Source organism: Protopterus annectens, chromosome 2.part2 (assembly GCF_019279795.1).
Source record: "Protopterus annectens isolate FY-2018-M chromosome 2.part2, PAN1.0, whole genome shotgun sequence".
NCBI lineage: Eukaryota > Metazoa > Chordata > Ceratodontiformes > Protopteridae > Protopterus > Protopterus annectens.
In genome coordinates, this window is record NC_056730.1 from 321,970,827 (window position 1) to 321,994,707 (window position 23,881).

At 38.8% G+C, this 23,881-nt stretch overlaps 1 protein-coding gene across 1 annotated transcript in view; it reads left to right on the forward strand.

Moving 5' to 3' along the window:
- Positions 1-23,881, forward strand: part of PAM (peptidylglycine alpha-amidating monooxygenase) — a 2,584,515-nt gene that overhangs the window by 2,423,237 nt on the left and 137,397 nt on the right. Inside the window, exon 25 of the mRNA XM_044063879.1 lies at positions 16,061-16,160. Within this exon, the coding sequence (XP_043919814.1) occupies positions 16,061-16,160 (100 nt within the window). The remainder of the gene's footprint in view (positions 1-16,060; positions 16,161-23,881) is intronic.

Sequence of the window (23,881 nt, forward strand, 5' to 3'; positions counted from 1 at the left end):
ATGAAAGTAGTACTAGAAGAAGTGAAACAAAAACAAAAAAAAAATCTTGCTTTTTTCCCACTTTTCTGAGAGTTAAAAAAGTTCAGTTACAGGCTTGCTGTTCCTGAACTGTTTGAAAGTTTCTGTGAGGCCATTTTTGCTTGGGCTGAAGGAGGGTCTCTGTGTTTATCAGTGGCAGTGACTAACATTGAGCAGCTTCCCTGCCCCCCGGAGAGGTGGTTACTGACTTGAAACTGTAGTTTTTGGCCCTGGCTTGTTAAACTTGATTTCTGTATTAGAACCAAAAGCTGTTTGCTGAATTTCCCTGTTTGCACTTTTTAAATTCTGCTATCTCTGTAAAAACAAAAACAAAAAAAAATGCTTTTTTTTCCCACTTTTCTTTAAAAAGTTCAGTTACAGGCTTGCTGTTCCTGAACTGTTTGAAAGTTTCTGTGAGGCCATTTTGCTTGGGCTGAAGGAGGGGTCTCTGTGTTTATCAGTGGCAGTGACTAACATTGAGCAGCTTCCCCCCCCCCGAGGTGGTTACTGACTTGCAACTGTCGTCTTATTGGCCCCTACGCGTCATCTCCATAACTCCTTCATCTTCCTCTCTTAAAACCTAGTTGTTTCAGGCTTGTTGGCTGTTGGTGAAGCACCCTCCAAGAGGAAAAACGCTGAGAGAAGAAGGAGCCACTTTGAGATTTTAAGTATTTTTCTCTGTTTATTTGCTAAGTTTTTCTGCATAGCTGCCTAGCTTGAGCATTTTCTGGCTTGTTAAACTTGATTTCTGTATTAGTAGCTGTATTTAGAGCACAACCAAAAGCTGTTTGCTGAATTTCCTGGTTGCACTGAATGTTAAATGGTTGTTTGCTTAAAACTTGCATATTTTCTGTCCTTGACCTAGCACTCTTGTGTGGGGTCATTTACTGCACTGTTATAACTTGATATTACTTGTGAACCTCTGCTATCTCTGTAAAAACAAAAACAAAAAAAATCTTGCACTTTTCTGAGAGTTAAAAAGTTCAGTTACAGGCTTGCTGTTCCTGAACTGTTTGAAAGTTTCTGTGAGGCCATTTTGCTTGGGCTGAAGGAGGGTCTCTGTGTTTATCAGTGGCAGTGACTAACATTGAGCAGCTTCCCTGCCCCGGAGAGGTGGTTACTGACTTGAAACTGTAGTTTTATTGGCCACTAGGGGTCATTTCCATAACTCCTTCATCTGTCCTCAGAGGAGTGGTTTAGGGCAGTGACTTGTGGTTTGTTGGCCAATTTGGGTCATTTCCTGTCTTTTCCAGCCCCTGCTATAAAGAGTTGCTACTGTTGCACACTAGGGCAGCAGGTTTAAACTATTCGGGCTACCTAAAGTCCAGTCTTTACATTTTCCCTTAAAACTACCTTCCTCGAACTATACTACTGATCTAATCAGCGTATCCCATAATTAAAAGATCATCTCTACTTGACTCCAAGTAGACTATTCTCTATCTGTTAAACATAGCACTTGCTCCTACAGTACTTATTACCTTGATACGGCACTCTTGTCATAGATAGTACCCCAAAAGGCAACCCCCATTTCTCGGTCACCCACGTCCCCGGAATCTTTTTAAAGTTTTTTGTCTGTTCGTTCTAGCATGTCGAGGGATCAGTTGCTAGTGTCCTCTCCTGCTCAGCTGGTGAACCTGGGAATATTGAGGCAATGTTACAATTGCCTCATGTACACAGACAACCCTCTCCTCCTCCCACAAAACACAAATACATGCGAGAGATGCAACTATACGGCCAAACTGGAGGCTGAGCTCTCTCAACATAGGACTGGCAAGACCAGTCAGGAGGAGAAGGTTACCACACACACTATAGACCCAGTCTCACATATTACCATTACAACCTCAAATCATACACATAAACACACAAAGACATACTGAGGCTCTGATCAAAAATCTACCAAAACAGCAGAGGCCACCAAAGCAGACACCCAAACAACCACCACCTCAGAACACAACACCTGCAACACATAGACCTCACAGTCAGAGTGTCAAACAGTCACAGCCCTTAAGGCCAAACACAATGCCAGACACACTAGTCATTGGTGACTCCATAGTCAGACACACTGCACCAGACTGAGTAAGGAGAAGGTCACAGTAAGCTGCCTGTCGGGCGCTAGAATCCGCCACATAACGCAAGCACTCAGGTCTCTCAACAGCAGGTACAAATATGATTCAGTCATTGTCCACGCTGGTGTAAGCGACCTGAGACTACATGAAAAGAGACATTGAGGAGCTCTCTGATTATGTAGCCCAGACAGGTATGACCCTGACCTTGAGCAGTATCCTACCTTCACCAAGAATGATGCCACAATACAGAGATAAGATGATCAGCTTTAACAATTGGCTTAAACACTGGTGTCATTCAAAGGGGATCCAGTGTCTGTCTGCCTGGGATGACATGCTGGACAACCCTGGGATTCCGGATATTGGCAAAGGCTCTTGCCACCCCATAGTGCCTTTTTAGGCAAGGCTCAAATTCTAAACCTACCACCCTAGAACACAAAAACTAAGGGTAATGCTGCTCAATGCCAGAAGTCTAAATCTCAAAATGCACTTCTCAGTATGGAGAACATCGATGTCTGTGCTGTGACAGAAACCTGGTTCAAGGCTCCTGAGAGCACCCCAGCTATCAGGTTTTACCTCATATCATGCCCAAAATCTGGACAATACCAAGAAAGGAGGGTATCCATATTCATCAAGGACACCCACACCTCAAGACTATGCATCGGAGACCATCCAGGTGCAATTAACCATAGGCAAGACTGCTCTGCAAATTGTAGCATGTTACAGGCCACCCCACAAACTCAGGAACCTCACATGGCCTTCCTGAAAACACTAGAGGGGATAAATGTATCACCAAACACCATCATACTAGGTGACTTCAATTACCCTAATATAGACTGGGAACACTACTCAAGCCCAAACACCCTAGCCCAAAAGTTCCTGGAATTCATAAACTCAAATGCCATGGAACAACTAGTCACCATCCCCACAAGAGGAGATAACATACTTGATCTCATCATCACGAACATGGGAGCACAATGTTCAACCCCTCACTGGTGAGATCAGACCACAAACTAATCTCGCTGGAGGTCCTCATCCCACCCCCACCTGAAATAAAAAAGACCACAGTAAAGAACTTCTCAAAAGCCGACTTCACACTTCTAAAGACTAGTGTGGTCTCCTTTAAGGCCCCGAGGCGGAAAACAGTACTCAAGCCGCTGAATCACTTACAAATGCCTTCTACCAGCACCTGCAGGACTGCATGGATAAGGCAATCCCAAGCAAAACAAAGACTCTTTGTACCAAAGGCAAGCGTCCAGTCTGGTGGACCCCAACCATAAACAAACTCTACAACAAAAGGAGGAAGCTACTACAAGATAGAGCAAAATCCTTAAAAGGTAAGACACCCTTGATCACTATAAGTAAAAACTAAGAGCTCTCATAAAATCATCCAAAGCAAATTTCGAGAGAAAAATAGCTAAAGACTCAAAAGACAATCATAAGGCCTTCTTTAGCTATGTTAGAAACCTGGGAGGAAACTCCCAGATATGCTCAGAGCTTGTTCAAAATGATGTGAAGATTACTGATCCTACAGACATTGCCAACATACTGGCTGACACGTTCAGTGCAAACTTCTCCCCTCCCCCAAAAGGAGAGATATCTATACCAAACGATTGCAGCCCCCAAACATCTCCAGCGCCCAAGTGAGAACTGCTCTCTCCAAAGCAAAAACACAGCATCCATGGGACCTGATGGTGTCCCCGGCTGTGTGCTCCATGAACTCAATGAGGAATTAAACCCACAGCTAGGACAGCTGTTTAATCAAAGTCTTACCTCTGGATACAGGAGTGGCGCACTGCAACTGTGGTACCACTTCACAAAGGCGGTGCCTCCACCGACCCTGGAAATTACCGGCCCATTAGCTTGACAAGCCTTATCTGCAAAGCCATGGAGAGGATCATAATGGACCTCATAAATAAAGACATAGGGAATTTGCAGACTTTGGATCCAACCCAGTTTGGCTTTGTCAAAGGCAGATCATGCCTTTTAAACTTGGTTGACTTTTTGAAACAGTCACCAAAGCCATTGATGAGGGAAAGGCAGTCCATACAGCCTACCTCGATCTGGCTAAGGCCTTCGATACAATACCCCATTCGGTATCATTGAAAAACTCATCAGCTTAAATGTCAACCCATACATCACAAGATGGGTTGCAAACTGGCTGAGTGACAGAACCCACAGGGTCAGAGCTGCTGGCGCCATGTCAGACTCAAAGCCTGTCACAAGTGGTGTCCCACAGGGCTCAGTCCTGGGCCCACTCTTGTTTGGCATCTACTTTTCCGAAGTACAAGCAAACACAGGAGGGTTATGGCTGACAAAGTTTGCAGATGACTGCAAACTGGGCGCCAGAGTAGAAAACACATCTGACACAGATATCCTTCAGAAGGGTCTCACAGAAACGGATAACTGGTGCCAGAGCCACGCCTAAAGATAAATGCCAAAAATGCATAGTCATACCCTTCGGGAAAAACAAGGTTACTAGCTACCAAATAGGTGGCAATCCACTGAGCACAGAAGAAGTTATCAGGGACCTGGGGACCCAGGTTGATAGTAGTCTGTCATTCGACACCCATGTAGCTAAAGTAGTTAGGAAGACCTTCTACATTGCCCACCTTATCATGAAGGGATTCTCATCTAGATCAAGGGAGGTCATAGTCTCCCTTTACTCATCACTCATCAGACCAATGATTGAGTACAATGCCCCATTCGGTATGTATCTGACCCGACACTTGCAGCAGCTGGAGAGGCCACAAAAGTTCCTCACCAAAAGGATAAAGGGTCTCAAAAATCTGTCCTATGCTGCCCGACTGAAAGAACTCCAGCTCTATTCAGTTGCTCAGAGGTGACCTTTGCCTAACATACAAGGCCATGTCAAACCCAGATTTGATGAATATTCTTCACCTCAAAAAATCTAGATCCATCAGAGCCACAAGGGCGGGAGACTTAAACCTTGACACGGCTATTAATAGGACGTGCTGGAGGGATAGATTCATCACCCAAAGACTCCCTATGCTGTGGAACAAAATCCCGGTACATGTGAGGCAGAGCACCTCGCTGGCCTTGTTCAAGAGAAATCTTGACCAATGGATGGGAGATCGCAGATATACCCCAGGGATTATCTCAGTGTCACTGCTTGACAGAGGCACAGCAAAATAATGGGTATAGTTCCCCATACTAAAGGGGTGGCGTAAGCCACAAAACGATAGGCTAGGCTTGTAAATGCCCTCGGGCAGATAGCCTAGTATGAACCTATGAACCTATGAACCTATAAATGGAGATAAAAGATGACCTGTACATTAATATAAAAGTTACAAATATTGTGTGCTAAATTAATTACACAAAGAAGTGAGAAAAGGGTCTGAACAAATAATGAAAATAAGAGAGTTTTGTGATTAACAACAGTATAAAGTCCAGCAGTCTGTTCCATTGTGTTCACCAGTTCATTTCTGCTTCAAAAAGTATGCAAAGTGTTTGCAATATATAGAAAGAGGCGCAAATAAAAGTTAGCAAAACCAGATGGTTAGTCAGGGTTATAAGTTAGTAAAAGCAGGGTTATAAGGTAGAAAAAGCAGAAGGTTAGTCAGGGTTACTGCAGGGGTATAACCAGTGTGTTTTAAGGTGTTTTTTTTAGGTTTTGTTTAAAGAGAGGCAAAGAAGTAAGTGATGTAAGATCGTTGGGGAGTAGGTTCCAGTTTTTTCCCACTGCATTAGAAAACAGGGAATCACCAGCTGTGCTGTTAGTCTTGGTTATGTTAGCTAGAAGTTTACTAGAAGAGCGTAGGGAGTTTAGATTTTTATAGGGGATTATGAGATTGGATAGTACAGGCTCAGATGTGCAGATGACACTATGACCATCTCGTCAGCCAATAACCCTGAAGGAAAAGCAGTGTGTGAGCCTGGACCATATACTGTGTCCTCAGTTAATCAGAAAAAGCTGTGATATCCTTGGGCATCTACAGAGCAGGTGCCATGGATTATTTTCTTTTGTTTATTGCAATTCACAGGCACTGCAACCTGATGAGAACATTTCCTTGGAATCTCTGGTTGGCAATACCAGTAGCGAGTCATTGCACGGAAGAACAGATGCAGAGAGCTCCTCCTACTAGATGACATTCACCAGAGCCAGCACACTGATAAAGAAAATCCAAATGGCAGCACCTTATACTCAGAAATGCACACCACGGGTGAGCTGTAGAATAAGTCTGTGTTTTCCCCACATACTTGTATAATAAAAGAAAGACACCATATTTAACATTATCCAACAGCTGTGCAAGAACAAAGGCATGAGCCCATGCAGGAGACCATCTAGAACAGTGTATTATGGATGCCTTGGTTGAAGTTGAGCATATCCATCCCATTTGGGAACAGAAAGAGGTGAGAATAAACTCCCTGCTCTTGATCAGAAAATAGAACCTGTACAGCCTGTGCAGTCTCTTTCAGCAGCAGAGTCTGATCCTGTCCGAAGAGCTCTTCTGAGGTGGACTGGTCTTCCATGAGTGTCCTTTCTGGGGAAGGTACAGTGAATTTTTTAATGTGACTTGAGAGTGACGACATTCTGAATCCACTGACTTTTGTGATGAGTTTCCAGGTAGAGATGAACTTGGAAAACTATCTTCATGCCCCATGAAAATCCCATGACTGAAAAAAATGAAAAACATTGTGCATCCATACAGCCAAAAAGGAATAATCTCAGAACAACTAAAGGGCTCATGTAGTGCACTGAGGAATCCAAAAACCAGCTCAGCAAGCAACATTTACTATCCACGTAAGAACCAGTCCTTGAAATACATAAAAAAGTGCAAAAGCCTTTTAATGAAGTCTTAATAATCCAAAGTTGTTTGTACAAATGGACACCACGATGAAAAACAAAGAATTGACTTTTCTAGTAAAAACAGTTATGGTTTAGCACTTTTGTCCCTTCTGAAACTTAGGACGTGAGCCCTTTGGTTGTTCTGAATTCCATGACTGGAGTCAGAACTGTGTCAGTGAGGCTAGCAGGGTCATTCTTTTAGGCATACACCTATGTGCCACATCACTGCCTTTCTTAGATGTGTAGGAAACCTTTGCTTCTTTAGAGTCAGGAAAGATTAACAGGAGGAAGTTGAGGTGGTAGGAGGGGTATGGTATTAGAAAGGCCTTCTTTCCTCCACTAGAGGTTCTGAGTGGGTTGGAGAAAGAGCACGTCCTCTAAGAAACGTGAATCCAGGATCTTCTCCATGAGCTCATCCTTCAGAGATGGCATTCTCAGCTGTGTCAAACTGTACAGGCACAAGTCTTTGCTTATGATTTTAGCTACAGTGTCTGTTCAGTCAGAGATGAAACGGGATATTTGGTAATCCACTTTAGAAGCTGTAGGTAGAGTCTGTCCAAGATCCTCTATCCCAGATTCCAGGATATCCTAAAGTTTTTCTTGATCCTTCTTCACTAAGAGAGAGTGGAACCTGAAAAGGTGAAATGAATAAATTAAGGCCTTAAGTGATAGTGTAACAGAGGAGTATCCTCTCTTGCCACACCTGTCCAACGCTTTGGACTCCTTGTCAGGTGGCAAAGCATTGTGATTTCTGGGCTGTATTCCAGACTGAAGAGTTCACAGAATATTTAGCATGGAATGCTCAGTTCAGTGTTTTACTTACTAAGATGGGGCTCCTATATGGCATCTGCCTTCTTGGGATGTGAAGAAGCAGAGTCAATGTTCTTCTAAGCTGCTTAAATAGTGTTATTTTTTTAAGCAACTTAAGTTGTCACTTGAGGCATAGGCAAACATACATTAGTAAAAGAAAACAGACCATATTAACATTTTTCTACTTGTATACATTATACATCACATATGTTCCTTTTTATAACTATCATCAGTCCAACAATGAGTTAAATTGATTGATTGATTGATTGATTGATAAGTGATGTGTGTTAATTGAATTAGATGGATGAATGTGTATATATACCCTGGAGTTTAACTAGCTTGTTGAAATCTGATGAAGCATGCCTTGGTAGCATGTGAAAGCGCTTATTTTATGTCCTTGGAATAAATATTGTTTATGCTTCAGTTCGTGGTGGTTCTGTTCCTGTTTTTTCTGATATCAGTCCAACATTCCAACATTACATAAATTCCTCAGTTCCTGCCTTCCCTTAAACCTCACTCTTCTTCTTCTCCTGAACACTATTCTGCATGTATTGTTTCCATATCTTCCATTTATATCTTTGAAATCTGCTCCTTTACTTTTCAAAAGATCCATCTTCCAGTCCTTTTACCTCTTTTATAATATTCAGTACCTCAAATACAGTTGGTGTAGATTTTGATTTCCATTTTCTAGTAATTGCTTTTTTGGTAGCCAACAGAATTAAACTTAATAAGGGTTGTTGCCTCACAGACAGACGCTGTCCGGTTAGATTCTCAGCTAGAGCGTCTTCTGCGTGGAGACATGCATGAATGTGCGTACCTTCATTGAAGGTTGTGCGTCAGGGCTGGTAACTCGGCACATAAAAATCAACTACCAATCATTAGTGGAACAGAGTTCCGCTGTGGCGACTCCTAACCGGGAAAAGCCGAAAGACACAACTACAAGGCTTTACTAAGTCTAGTCAATTCAGATACTGTATCCCAGCTCAAAGGAATCATCTCCTTACTTACAGCCATTTGCTCACCCAGTATTTCTGATGAGTACTTTGTAAGGAATTTTTAAAATCTGCTAACTCATTTTACTCCCAAAACATATGTTCTCAGTTGCCCATTTCTTCTCCATCACACCTCTGATATTTGCTGTCTACCTGAGGAAAAAAAATATTCAAAGTCTGCATGGGATATAAAAATACAGATGCAAGTACTTCCAATTAAAGATCCTACACCTTCTGGACTTGGTTGCATACTTGGGAGCCATACATATGTTCTCCCATTGTTTTTCCTTGTATATTGCTTTTTCAGTCTCATTTCACAATCTTTTCTAACCTCCTCTGATTGATTATTATAATTATCATGCAGTATTTTATATGCCATACTATTTATCCCTTTTTAACAGCAGTTTCTGTTCTAGATTCAAGTAAAAACTCTATCAGAGCAGGTATTCCACTTAAAATACTCCTATCCCTTTCTCTTTGTCTGTACTCCAAGCCCTGGTAGGGAAAGCAGTTTCTAACCTGCTTTCCAGATATCTTCTTGGTCTCATCCTACTCTGTTACCTTTCTTGCTTGAGTTATTTGCTCCCAGTGTCGTGGTTCATTTTCCAGGTTTCTCCAGTAAATTTCAGCCCCCTTCCTGCCTATTTTCTGTACCCTTAATTGCAGTTATCCCTATTGGCAAAACCTCCTTTCTCCATTTTCTTATTGGCTTAGTACTTCGAATACTTTCTGCTGTTTTATGAATATGATATTCTGTATGGTTGTTATTCTCCTTAAGGATCTACATAAAAATCCCAGTTTCTTTCTGTTTCTTGAACTCCCCCTTTACTTCATCATCATCCCTTTCCACATTGAATTATAACCTTCTGCTTGTGTTGTGTATATGAGCCTTAATCACATAGCTCTAAAATATCCCTTCAAATAATGTAAACATGAACTGCCTTGTTCTAATGGACGGATCAGCTTCTGCCATATAACTCTTGCCCTCTTTCCTTACCAGATAAATTCCTTCAATTCTATATTAATTATTGTACACCACTTCTCCCCGGGTTGATAAAAGTACACCTAACCCATATACAAGACTGAAGGGACTAAATACATTTTCACTGCTTGTATCTTACTACCCATATCCATAAATAAGATTTTTCAGACTCTCAATTTTTGTATTATCTTATGTTTAGTCTCTTCCCATATATCCTTAGCTGCCATAACAGATGTCTTTTTAATCCATACTCCTATATACTAGTTCTTATGTCCCCATAAATGAGTATTGCTGAACCAGTTTGTGTGTAGGTACATAATTTATAACTGTAGCTTTTGTTTTAGTTAGCTTCATTAATTTTATACTGCAAAAATAACTGAATCTGTCTCAAAATGTTCCAAGCACTGAAATAAATAGGACATGCTGGAGGGACAGATTCATAACCCAGAGGCTCCCTTCACTCTGGAATAAAATCCCAGTCCAGGTTAGGCAGAGTCCCTCATTGACTCTCTTCAAGAGGAATCTTGATGAGTGGATGGGAGATCATAGGTTTACCCCGGGTATCACTTCTGTGTCACTGTTAGACAGAGGCACAGTATACTAACCTTGAAAAAGGGCATAGCAAAATAAATTTAAAATGGGTGGCGAAAGCCAAACACATTCTGGCTAGGCTTATAAATGCCCTAGGGCAGATAGCCTAGTACGAACCTATGAACCTATAACACTGAGATGTCCTTTTCTGGACTTGTCACGTACAAAATAATATCCTCTGCAAATAAAGACAACTTTTCTTGATTACCATACCATTTATATCCTTGTATTTCTGAGTCCCTTATTTTCTTTTCCAATGGCTACAAATTTAAAGCAAATAAAGGGGAAAGAGGACACCCTGCCTGATTCCTCTATTCAAACTTATCTTATCTGAGGAGAACCCTCCCACTTTAATTCTTCCCTCCTATATAGCCTTCTAATTAACCTTATTATTATATCAGAGAATGCAAATGCTTCCAGTGCCCTACTCATAAAATTCCAGCTTACTCTGTTGAATGCTTTTTCTGCATCAAGACCCACCAACAACAAAGGTATTTTCTTAAGTTCTGTGTCTCTCTGGACCATCATTATTCTATTAATGTCTTCAAGTAATTGTCTCTCCCCCACAAAACCACACTGATGCATATCTATCAATTTTGGCAACACCTTTGTCATTCTTTTAGCTAGTCTATATAGGCATAAACACTTTATAACTGTGGTACAACATTGTATTGGGTCTGTATGAAGCTGGGTCAGGAGGGTCTCTGCCATCTTTAGGTAACAGAGCCACCACATCTTTTTTCCAAGATGTCAGTGTTTACCCTCCTTTTAAAATACTACTAAACAAAGTCTTCCAGATTTTTATCACTTTTGTCCCTCCTAGTTGCCAAACTGCCACAGGAATACCATCTGTTCCTGGAGACTTTCCTGAAAATTGAATATATATCACTGTTTTTATCTCATCACCGCCTATCTTAACTATTAGCTGCTGAGCCTCGTCTGCCTCTAATCTTGGCATAATTAGGTCTTCCATAAATATTTTCATTTGTACTCTTTCTTGATTTGCATATTTCTCTGCTCTGTACACATTTTCATAACATTTCTGGATTATCTCTAAAACCTTGACAGCATCAAAGGTTATTTTTCTTGTTATAGGTTCCCTAAGTATGGTAACAATCATTTTAATGTTCTGTTGTCTAAGTCATTGTGCTAAAAGGTTTTGTGCACTGGATTTGTTATCAGAAATAGTTGCTTAACTGCAGTCTTTCTAAACTCATGCATATTATTCAGATACTGCCTTATTTTCTCTTTAGCACTCATCTTGTTCTGTGAGATTTCTCTTATTCTGCAGTACTTTAGTCTTTGTCAGCACCTCTAAGTAATATCTATTACTTCTTAACTATATTTCTTTCTGTTTGATTTCAACCTTATTTTAAACTTCATTTTCATTTTATCCCAGTCACTAGCTATAACTTCTGAAGATATTTCTATCTTTCCTAGTAACTCTCAAATAATTTCTACTACCTGTTCCATAAATTCCTCTCTCTTTAACAGGTAGATGGGAAAGCACCAGTGTCTTTTCATTACTATGCATTTTTATTTTAGTTTTTATTGGTGCATGATCATAAATAGTTATTGTATGTGTGTTAAAGCTTTCATTTAAGTGCACATGTTCTTGTAAAATATAATTTATGTCTAGTCTATCCCACTTATTGTACCTTGAGGAATCAGATGTAAATTCTGTCGTGAGTTCCTACTACTGAAGTCACATCTTCCATGCCAAATATGTTTATACAATTCTTCAGAAATGTACCCTTTTGTTATATTGTCCCTTCTATGTCCTCCTGATGCATCCTCACTATTGCAAATCAAATTCCAATCCCCATGTATAAATAATATTAACTGCTGAAACCTGATTATTTTTCTCAAAATGTTAAGTTCCGTAGTAGCAGTTTTCAGTGGAATATAAGTACATGCCATTGTAATCCTCCTCCCTTGCCAATAACTCCTTACTACCATAAATCTACCATTTTTATATGTTTTTCCTTATCTATCTTTATTGGAGCCCCTTTAGCAATTAGTATAATTACTCCCCTTTTCATGTGTTCTGAAATTCTCTCTTTGTCAAATTCACACGCTTATTTCATCCCAAATCTGTCTCATGCAGCATTGCTATTTGCACTCTGCATTTCGTAATATAATTCAACCCTCTTTCCTTTTTATCTATACCTGTAAGACCATTCATGTCACAGGATAATATGGCCAGCATAGCCATCATGATAAAACGTTATTGTTCCCAGCTGTTATACATGACAGTTTTTTTAATGTGTATTTCTAGCTTTTTTTGTTACAAACATATACAACTGTTTGGCAGGCTGATCTTTTGTGCAGCTGTTTCTTCTCATCTCCATTTGAACCTATGTCACATTTTCAAGACTTTTTGTTTTGATGAAAACCCTGAAACTAAAACCTTAAATACAAAATATCTCCATCCCCTTTTAACTTGGAACAAACACAGATAATTATATACATCTTCAAAATTTGACGTTTAACCTCCAGAAGGGAACGATTGCTGCAAACTGATGGCTGCACCTACAGGTATTATCTGACCTAAAATTAAGGTTACCCATGCTAAGGGGCATGCTACAGCATGTGCTCCCACTTTCATGGATTGCTGTCTGTTTTTGCTTGTCTCTCTTCCCCTTTCAGATATGAAAAACAGCTTGTATGCTTTCAGAAAACATTAACTTTTAGCCTTAAGAAAAAGTGCACTGGCTATCTTTAAATAAAATTAAATTGTACACGGTTCTGTTAACTGCATTAAAGTATTAAGGCTGCTAGGGAGGTTGTTACCTCTTTTTCACTTCACATAATTTCAAACTTAATTTTTTTCTCTGAACTGCTTGCCATCGTACCTTTAAATGTTGCATTTCCTTCAGCAAAGCATACTCAGAATTCTTAAGATTAACTGCTTGTGCCTGCAGACAGCTTATCTCCATGGAAATGCACTCAGCAATGAGTCTTTGTAAATTTCTGTCAGAAAAGAATGCACAGTTGCCGTCAGTTGCAGACATCTTGATTCACTGAACAATTGCCAGTGGAAAACAACCAAGCTAATATCTTTGCAGTTGTAAGAAGCTTAGTATTTTCATGACTTTCATCATTTTGTCTTATTTTTAAAGCCTAAATGCTTACAAAAGCACCTGTTTAGAGCTTAAGCCAAAGGTAGTAATCTAGACATTCAGCCTTGCAAAATAAACAAAGATTTTACACCCCACCCCACCTCAGTAGCCCATACTGTAAAACCTATATTGCTTACAACTAAAATTGTACTTGTTTACTTTAATATCTTTAACACATACAACAGTCACTGAAAAAACACCCCTACATTTAAAATGTCCCTGACTACACACTACAAAAAATTGTTTTACTGTGTATAACATGCAGTTTATATCATGATATGCTTTATACAAACAAAAATAAGAACAATTATTTTATTACAGTTAGTTTTCCTCCTTTAGTGTCCTTCTAAACATGAATGATATAAAGTGGGATATATGCTTTACAGTCCACCTAGTTTAACAAAATTAACAAAAGTTCAGTGTGTTTTGGCCACTTTTTCTTGCAAAACCATATTTTGCAAATGTGATAAGGTGCTTTATATAGTCTTCTATTTATTCACTAATTTCAGAGTTGCTGGTTTTCCTGTTCATCTCTATCATCCAACACCAGACTCTGTTTAAGTCCAATGTACTGTTGATTCTTTTAGTCAACTGCTGTTTTATTTTCTGTCTCTCAAGAATTTTCCTTCGAAACATTGGAAAAAGTTTCACGAGCAGAGTCTCTGTATGAATCTTACTGTCAGAAGAATGAGAAGTAGAGTCCCCTTCTGCTTGATGACTCACTTTTTGTTGGATAAACTTTTTTGTTTCCTCCTTAGTCTGTTTGTGTCAAAACTCTTTGATCCTCAAGGAAAAAAACACTTTGTAGACAGCTGGATACAGTAGCTTGCATCTCACACCTGCCTTTCGACATTCCCTGATTGCTAGGATCAATTTGCTTCTCTTCTGGTTGGTATACAGTGAATAATCATTTTCTTTAAACACTGCTATCTTATTTTTAATATTCTGCCCTTCTGCCACAATTTTGTCAGGATCAACTCTTTCTGCTGCTATGATTGCATCATTACTAATATATATCTTGGCTAGGTTTGGAGCATGCACTCTATGTGCCCTTTGAATTAACAAATTCTGCTATGGAACACCAGTCCAGTTACTTATTTGTGCTTTCGAAAATTCAATACAGTCTGTTCCTTCTAGTTTCACTGATACAGCAGAAAATGTCAGGTTTTCTCTGCACGCACCGCCTTCCAATGCTACTATTTTTTTTAAACAGTTCTGCTTTTTGTTCATGTCAACCTCTGATTTTTGCAGTATTATCAGTTCATCTGAATGGCTAGTTAAAACTTCTATTTTATCCAGCCTTTTATTGTTTGAATTGATGTATGCCTTCATTGTTTGTTTTGTTTTAATCACCTCTGAGAACATTTGATTTAATGTTTCATCTAAATTACTGGAAGCCATCTCTTGAACTAGTGCTGAAGCTTGAACTGCTTTATGCAGAACAGCTGCAGAATCCTTCCCAGACAGTGTTTTCTCTTTACCTTTTCTGGTTAATTTTCTTTCAGGTTTTCCAAATTTCTTCTGGCATCCAGCCTGTGTATTTACTAGCCAGTAACTGAATTTTACCAAAAGACACTTTCCATTGCATTTAGTTTCTGTTTTTACACTGGGAGAGCTGAATTATGTTGTTGCAGTGTGCTTTCATCTTGGAAGCCTTAAATATTTGAATTTTTAATCTATTTTGTTTGTTTCCACTACAGATGACTGTCATGAGCCATGTCTTAGGACCCCCTGCCATTTTTCCTTTAATTTTATACATTTGTTAACCAGGTTAAACACACTGGACACAACTGCCATCCTTTTCAGAGGTGACCTGACAAAATGTCTGAAAGAGTGACTTGCAAGGACTCAAACCCTGTAACCTGGACTACACAAAGAGTTCCTTAAGAACACAAAGCCTTAATCCTCTATGCTAACTCAGACTACTTTTTCTTAATCCTCTCCTCCACCTTCTCTAGCACCTGTCAGACTTACCTTTTTAGACAGGGACCATTTAAACAGGGAAATCCCTGTTTTAAACAGCCAGGAGAAGCATGAGAAGAAGCAACTGGGTCATCCTGCTATGATGTTATCCTAACAGCTGAAGATTTTTTAATGTTGTACCTATTGTCCTGGTCTATTCAGAATGGACAAATCATACACATGCTTCTAGCACAGAGTCATTGCTCTCTTCTTTTCTATCCCATGAATATTGAGCTGATAAAAATGCGATTCCTTCCTATCCCCCCAGCCAGCTCCTGAGGGATCAGGTTTATTAACAAAGGAATAACAGAAAATTCTTACAGTAGAAACTCAGTACTGGCATTGTATTATAGAATAGGAAGGTGGTACCCTCTTTCAAACAGGGTGTGATATCAAGCTAATGTTCACCTGTTTTCTGATTGTCAATTTGAAGGTGTTTTCTATAAATGAGCACTTTTTTGTAACATGACAGCTTTTTCTTATTTTGTAAAAATTTTTCTGGGGATCTTCATTCAATGGAGTTTCTTTCACATCTGTTATCACTCCCCACTTTGCCAGAACAAGAGTAAAATTAAACAAAACTGCCCATAAGCTACACTTCAGAAATTATATTCTGTTATGATGTTGCATCCAGTACTGTAGTTTCATAAAATGCTGAGTACTTCTGTTACAGTGTTTACTGAATGTTTTATTTTTTTCTGTTTTTGCAGGGATTCATTATGCCCCATGATATCGTAGCAGCAAATGATGATGTAGTATATGTTGGAGATGCACATGCCGATGTAGTTTGGAAGTTCACCAATGCAGGAAGTAAGGATTCAGGCTACTGCTGATATTGTACTTGTATGTCTTGACTACAAATGAGTAACATACAAGCCACCTTACTAGGTGGTTTAGTGGCCATCCAGTACTTTAATCATCTGTCATCGAATCCATTAATAAATTGTATAGCTTTATAGTGTAAAGCATTACAGAATTCACTTTATTATTCTTTTCTTAATACAAGCCTACATTATCTTGAGCATAACAGTCTTGGTGTGTTGGCATACAGCTGATTTCCTTTACTGCAGTCTTTCATTAAATTACTAATTGTACTGAGGACTTTCTCCTCTAATTAAGCACACCAGTGTCCCCCACTATGGCATAGCTGCTAGGCAGCCAGCTTATTCTAAACATAAAATGAGATCATAGATGGAGGCCGTGTATGGCACTGATCTTGTTTGTAAGTCGGTTAATGTTCGACAAGAATATTGTAACCTGTACTGACTAAACTGACTTTGCTAACCAATAGAACTTCAAAAGAGCAATGTGTCTTTGCAGATGTCTATTTTAATGCAAGCATCAATGAACCAAAAGTGCAGGTCTTTAATCCACTGAGGCTGAAGGAGGTTAGCACATTGATCATGTGGCTAGTATTTTATAGGTTGCTGTAATCACCAGCCCTCAGATATTGGTACCTTAGTCAGTAGCAGTACTACCTGTCCGGATGGGCACTGTCAAATGATGTTTTGTATTAACTTGTGAATAAGTAATATTGCAAGATCAAGTATTACTTATACATTATATGCATCTCAAAGCATGTGATTTCAGGTCTTTCTTAATGCTTTATATTCTAGAGTAACTGCTGCCTTTCTGGTTTATAATGATATTTTATACAGCATGACAATATCTGTGTATTTCTTTTTAAATGTTTCAAAATGTCTTTACTGAAGTTTTGTAAATGGAATCAACTAGACTTCAGTATCTGTTTTAAAAGAGTTGTTTATTAAACATTTTATAGTATCTGAATTAAAAAGGGGTGGTTGATAAGAACAGGTATTCTGGACAGAATTTCTTAGCATAAAAGGAACATTATTCTGTTAACCTTAGTATGGGAAGCAGTAGCACTGATGGTCCACTTTTGATGTGTAGGAGCTTCCAATAAAACCTGGTAAATGTAAAGTAGAATGGTTGTGGTTTTTCCAATTCAATGTGTCTTAGAAGTAAATTCCTGCAGTAGCCACTTAGGTTGTGACAGGTACTTTAAGTGTATGTAATAATATACAACTGGTGAGGGAAAGGTATGTGGAGTTAACCTGTACAAACACATCACTCATATAAGCTCACCTCCAAAGGTTTATCCTCAGCTAACTGTTAACTCTGCTTGTTAGACTGTATAGCTTTTCGGGATCATTGTTTATTGATTAGTATATGCTTATTCATCATCAAATGGGTATATAGAATATGTGGTGATGTAATGTGTAATAAATGAATTATCATATACTTCAGGTTTAAAGAATGGGATTTGGAATGAGTGGCAGAGTCATGAGTCCTGAATTGAGTTTTCTAATCATGCAGTACAAGATAATTAATTTATTATACAAATTAGATACCAACGTATTCTATTTATACAGCTTTATTATTTGTATTTAAATATGAATTACTTGTTCTGATTAATTTCTGTGGTCTGTCTTAACTATGTAAGTTATTTATTGAATAAGGCTTTACACAGTAATCATAATATTACCAGTCTAAACGTTATCAGTTTTATGTCCACCATTTCAGGCTTAGCCAACAGCATCATAAAAGATGCCTTCAAGGTGACCTAATAATTCAATGATGGTAGAGTTAATTTGGGAAATGTAGGTAATTTCAGCTTGGATTATCTACAGGGAAGGAACTTGCCAATACCTACACTCAAACTGTACCCCCCACCTCTACCCTCTTTTCTCAAAAAAGGCAAAGCAGGTCAGTTCCATAATGCATTTACGGTTACCCATCTAATTGTCCAAGTTTAATTTGAAGGGCACTGGTATGTTACTTTGTTTAACTTGCAGGAGAAGTCTGTTCCAGAGGTAAAGTAAACACTTGATAGTAAATCATTTTATTTATGTGCTTATATATGTTTAAGTTCTTAGTTCTGGTATTAGTGGAGTTACTTGACTTGCAAAGATACAGGCAATCAAGGAGGATAGGGTCCCTAATGGAGCAGAACAAAAACTAGAGAGGAACGAGATGTGATAATGTTTAGTTTGGTAAACATAAACGTCTGTAGCCTCATGGAGTGAATTTAAAACATCCCTTCAATTTGTTTAATTTAAGATTGACCGTTGCTTGGATTTTAGTCTAATATGTAGGTAAAGCTTGCTCCATGATGAAAATAGTATTGGGTGATGAATTTATCCCTGAATTGTGACTCTCATAAGCTTTTATGAATGAAGCATTTATAGGTGGTTTTCTACTCTAATTCTGTGTTTCATTTTTAATTTTTCTGTAATGTTAGTTAATTCTTATGATGTATTTTAGTTGTATGATGAGAGTTGTATTAGGATTCCTATCTCAGAGACTTCCCATACTCTGGAACAAACTGCCTATCTATATCAAACAAAGCTCCTCATTAGCAGTCTTCAAGAAAAATCTTGATGATTGGATGGGAGATAAGAAATTCACCCTGGGGATCACTTCTGTGACTCTGCTTGACAGGGGCACAGGAAAATAATTTTCTTGGGTGACAAAAGCCAGGGTACCGTTTGGCTAGGCTTATATAGGCCCTAGGGCCAATAGCCTAGTACCTACCTATGAACCTGTGTGCTAGTTTTATAGTCAAGTTATTTTTAGTTAGCTTAATCTTTGTTAGTTTATACTATTAGAATCACATCCATTTTGCAGGCAACACTATTTTCTAGTTGTCTAGCTGTAGCCAGTGTTTCAGGTGGGCAATAAAGCCGGAGAAGTTGTATTATTATTTATTTATTATGCAAAGTGGGAAGTTGCCTTTTTTTCCTCATTGAAGTGAATGGAAGATATGGTTCATGTTTGTGTTTTGTTCTATTTTGCTTTTTTTGTTTAATTTTACATTCAAAGTGTCTCTAGAGCCTTAAACAAGAAGGTATGATTTTCATTGTTAGAGGCTACATGTCTTGCAAGAGCATTATGGGGGGGTACCTTTCCTAATATGGTAGACATGTTCCCTCATTCTGTCTCTTAATGGACGATCGGGCAAACTTGGCAGGTAGCTAAGTACACCACATTTGGTGTCGTACAATTAGCATCTGCCCTAGATATACCCATGCAGTTCATACCAACTCTGGTGTCTAGTTAAGTTCATTCCATGAGGCTTAATTTCATAAATAATAGGCATAGTTTTATTCAAACTAAAGGGGTGGCGAAAGCCACATAACTATGGGCTAGGCTTATAAATGCCCTTGGGCAGATAGCCTAGTATGAACCTATGAACCTATGAACCTATATCTTGTTAATGTCTACACACTATACAAATAGATGAGTACTAGTTGATTAATTGTTTAATTGGAACTACTATATAAGGAGCAGATCTATGGGGTTGCTAGAAGGATCTGAAGAAACTACATTTGTGAAAGCGCTCATCCGTTTGTGCACACCCACTTGGAATTAAAACTTTTATGTTTTATCTTACTTCTGCTGCACTCGTTATTTTGGTTTAGAACACTTTGACTTTTACTACGTTGTGTCAGCGTTTACTTGTGGAAAGTTGGACCCTGATATTATTATTCAGTTCTTCACCAATTATTGATTTATGTTAACAGGGCTTGTTGTAGTTGAAATGGGATATTTAGGAAGTTAATGTGTGTTTGCTTTTTGAATGTGTTGTGTGTAAACTTTAACTTTAGTTTTTAGCAATTAATATAAATATGGCAGGCTTAGGGGATTCTCAGTAGAAGTAGTGACATACCAAGGATGATATTAAACTTATGATATTGTGCCAGAAATGGTAATAAATGTTTGGTGGTAAAATAACGATGGTAATAAGTAACATTTATCTACACAGTGGACCAGATTTTTTTTATCATACCTGTTTATTTTGGTCCAGAGTTAGGGTGAATTTACTTATTCACCAGAATACCATTTGGGGAAAATGGCAAAACTGAATCAAGTGTTGTAGTATTTATTTTAAAAATTTAGTTTGAAAAGTTGTTTTTTATTGCCAGTATTGTCATTTGTAATTAAGAAAATGTCTTTCTTATATGAGTGCATGACTTCTAGATTTGTGTTGCAGTTTAGCTTTACACATTTTGTGCAGTTCTGTTATGTGGTACATCTGTATGGAAATTATATCTGATGCTTGTTTAAAATACTGATGTTTTGGTTCTCTGCCACTCATTTAATCGTTGTGTTGTGGCCTTTAAAGGAAAACTCCACCTTAAAACTCAAAAAACATTTTTTTTCATTGTATCTTTATTTTGAGTTATTTTAATACCTCAAAATCACTCCAAGTGTTTCGTTTACAATTTGAATGTGTTTCTCTCAAAATGGTGGATGATGGGGCCTGCCATGGTAACGTGATCTTGTTTTCTTGCTTTCATTCCTTCTTCCCAGAATACATTTCATGTCCTCTTTATTTGACTCATTCTACACTTAAGGAAGAGGTGCTGTTTTATCATGCCATCAAGTTTGAATGGCAGGAGTGTGAAGCACTGTCATCTAAACACACCTTCTGTAACAGAGCTGCTTCTTTGTTTACCTGACTGAGCCTCATTTATGTGTCTGTCAGTGCTTGTTCTGTGCTCTAAATAGCTGTTAGCTACTTGCAGCAAAATAAGTTAGATAAAAATAGGTTTTGTAAGAGGAGTGTTTTGTAGTCCTAATAGATTTGACAAACCCTCCCCCACACTCTCATGCTGAGGTGTGAAAACTGTCAGTGGAGTAAATGATTCCTTGCTGTACATGTACAAGTGACAAGTAGTAGGACTCTAAACTTAGTCTGATTTATCACTCAGAGACTCCCTATGCTGTGGAATAAAATCCCGGTCCATGTGAGGCAGAGCACCTCGCTGACTCTGTTCAAGAGAAATCTAGACCTGTGGATGGGAGATCGTAGGTTTACCCCGGGAATCATCTCTGGGTCACTGCTGGACAGAGGCACAACAAACTAATGGGCACAGTATTTTTTCATATAAGGGGTGGTGTAAGCCACAATAATTTGGGCTAGGCTTATAAATGCCTTAGGGCAGATAGCCTAGTATAAACCTATGAACCTATGAACCTATGAACTTCCCAATGCCTTCAGGGGGAGGATTTTTCTGTCTCATGAATGACTTGGACTTAAAATGTGCTTTACTAGTTCCTCAATTATTTCTGTCATGTTCACCTTCCTTTTTTCGATTTCATATTTATTTATACTTTGGTAACCAGGAAAGTGAATGGGTCCCAGGACCCTTTTCAGCCACAACTTAGGCTACATTGGCAAAGATAATAACATTGATTAAATGCACTTAGCAATACAAAGAAAAAAATACTGACATAAAAAGATTGACCAAGACTGCACGTGCAACACATAGTCAGTGTGTGACAGCGACCAAGTAAATCACTGAGCAAGATTTACTAGACTGTATACATTAATAATGCTTAACTATAGTATGTTGTTTATATTATAAATAATTAATTGTATGCACACATACATATGTGTATGTATGTATATATATATATATGTGTGTGTATATATATATATATATATATATATATATATATAGGGTTCCTGTTAGATGAACGAACGATCAAAATGTCGAGTGCAACATGCTCGAAAATTTTGATCGATTGTTCATCTATTCGAAGGCTGTAAAAGACGAAAACCGGACTTCCAAAAAGTTTTTGTTGGCCCTGGTGGTGAGTGTAGCTTGTGACGTAAGAATGCTACGCTGTCTGGAATGGCAAGGTAAGTGAATTCCATACTTGTGTGTGTGTGCGTTGTGATTACCAGTTAATTGCCCTTTCCCCAATGTAGAGCGATCTCCGTGTTGGTATATATAGTTAGGGGGGGGGGTGGGGGGCACATCCCCCCACTTTCTTTTAAAAGTAGAAGTGTGTGTTTAGGTTTGAATGTTGTTGAATTATGTGAGAATGTGTGGGTTTATTTGTATTAGTTGCATATGTGTGTGTTGCATGTTAATGTAGGGAAGGTGTGGGACAACCAAAAATCTTCGGATCTCTGGTTTTCATTAATTTAAGGGTTTGATTAGATGAACATTTGGTCAAAGTGTGTCGAGCATGTTGTACTCAACATTTTGATCGTTCGTTCATCTAACATTGACCCTATATATATATATATATATATATATATATATATATATATATATATATATATATATATATATATAAAATGTGTGTGTGTATGTGTTTCCGTAAATGTATATGTGTAAAGTACATGTGTACAAAAGCATATGAGTGTGTGTGTGTGTGTGTGTGTGTGTGTGTGTGTGCATTTAAACACAGTTAAGTACTTCTGATTTCCTTTTCATTGTGTTTTTAATGCAAGAGCACATAGTAAATTCAGCAGTATATTATGGTTGCACTCTAACAATGTAAGGACCCCCCCCCCCCGGAATGATGTCAGAAAAAGCATAAAAGACCTTTTTATGAACAGTATCAGTGCACCTAGTTGATAGGGTTGACACCTGACTTTTTTTCAGCAGTTTTGGCCTGTGTGTGTTGGGGGGGGGGGCTTGAAAATCGTAAATGCATTGATGTTTTACAAGAAAAAAATATTTTCTGATTTTTCTTTAAATGTCGCAGAAATCTTTGATACTACATTTGTCATCTTACCATATAAACTATTCTAAATAACATTTAAGGCTTAGCATTTCAATACTGTGTTGCTGCTTTTGTAAATTTGTCAGAAGAGTCAGCAATTGCCTTTAAACCCCTGAATTATCTAATTGCTTTGTTTTGCTATGTAAGGGGAGTGTTAAGATGTTCTTCGTGTTTCACTGTTGCAGTCATCACATTTGGGTTATCCTGCCAGGGGTAGCCCTCAGTCGGCCCGAATACCAGAATCTTAGTATTTCTGTGTCGGTTCCTGTTGCTCCAGGACTAACGTCAGGTCATCAGTGGTGTAAAACCAGGCAGCTGATGCCATTACATCAGTCTTTCTTGCCAAGGAGCCCGAAGCAGAAGCAGTTCACATGAGTGCCCGTCGGCCGCTACATGAGTTTTCATTTCCGAATTGAAGTTGAAGTCTTCTATTGCTAATTACCCATTGGGGATCCTTTTTTCTTGCTCTAACCAATGTCAGAAAAAGTTAACAATTGTCTCGCCTGTGGAAAGCAAATACCACACTGAGACTTCCATTCTTACTGCGTCACCTGTTTAGGCCCAGACCACGACGTCCCCCACTGTCACTTTTGTGCTTTGTTCAACCCCAGGACTATATGTCGTTGGGCCCTTATTGTAGCTAGATATTTTCGCTCTCAGTCCTCAAATTCCGATATAACTTCAATAAGCCATCTGACTACCGATCTTCCGAAAAAACGTAAGGGTAAAGACAGAGACAGACCACGCAGGCCCATATCTGCCAATGACGCTTCCACTAAGCTAGTCATCAGTTCTCCGGTCCTCAGTGAGGCACTTTCACAACCCCTGATGCCTGTTTCTGTGGATTCACAGGCCGCTACCAAGACCCTTTTGGAGTCCAGTATGCCACAAGACTCTTCTTCGACTAAGGATCCTGCAGATGTCTCTACCTTGGATGGGTCCGGAGCCGCTGAGCAGGCACCGGCTTCCAAGGAAGTACTTCACAC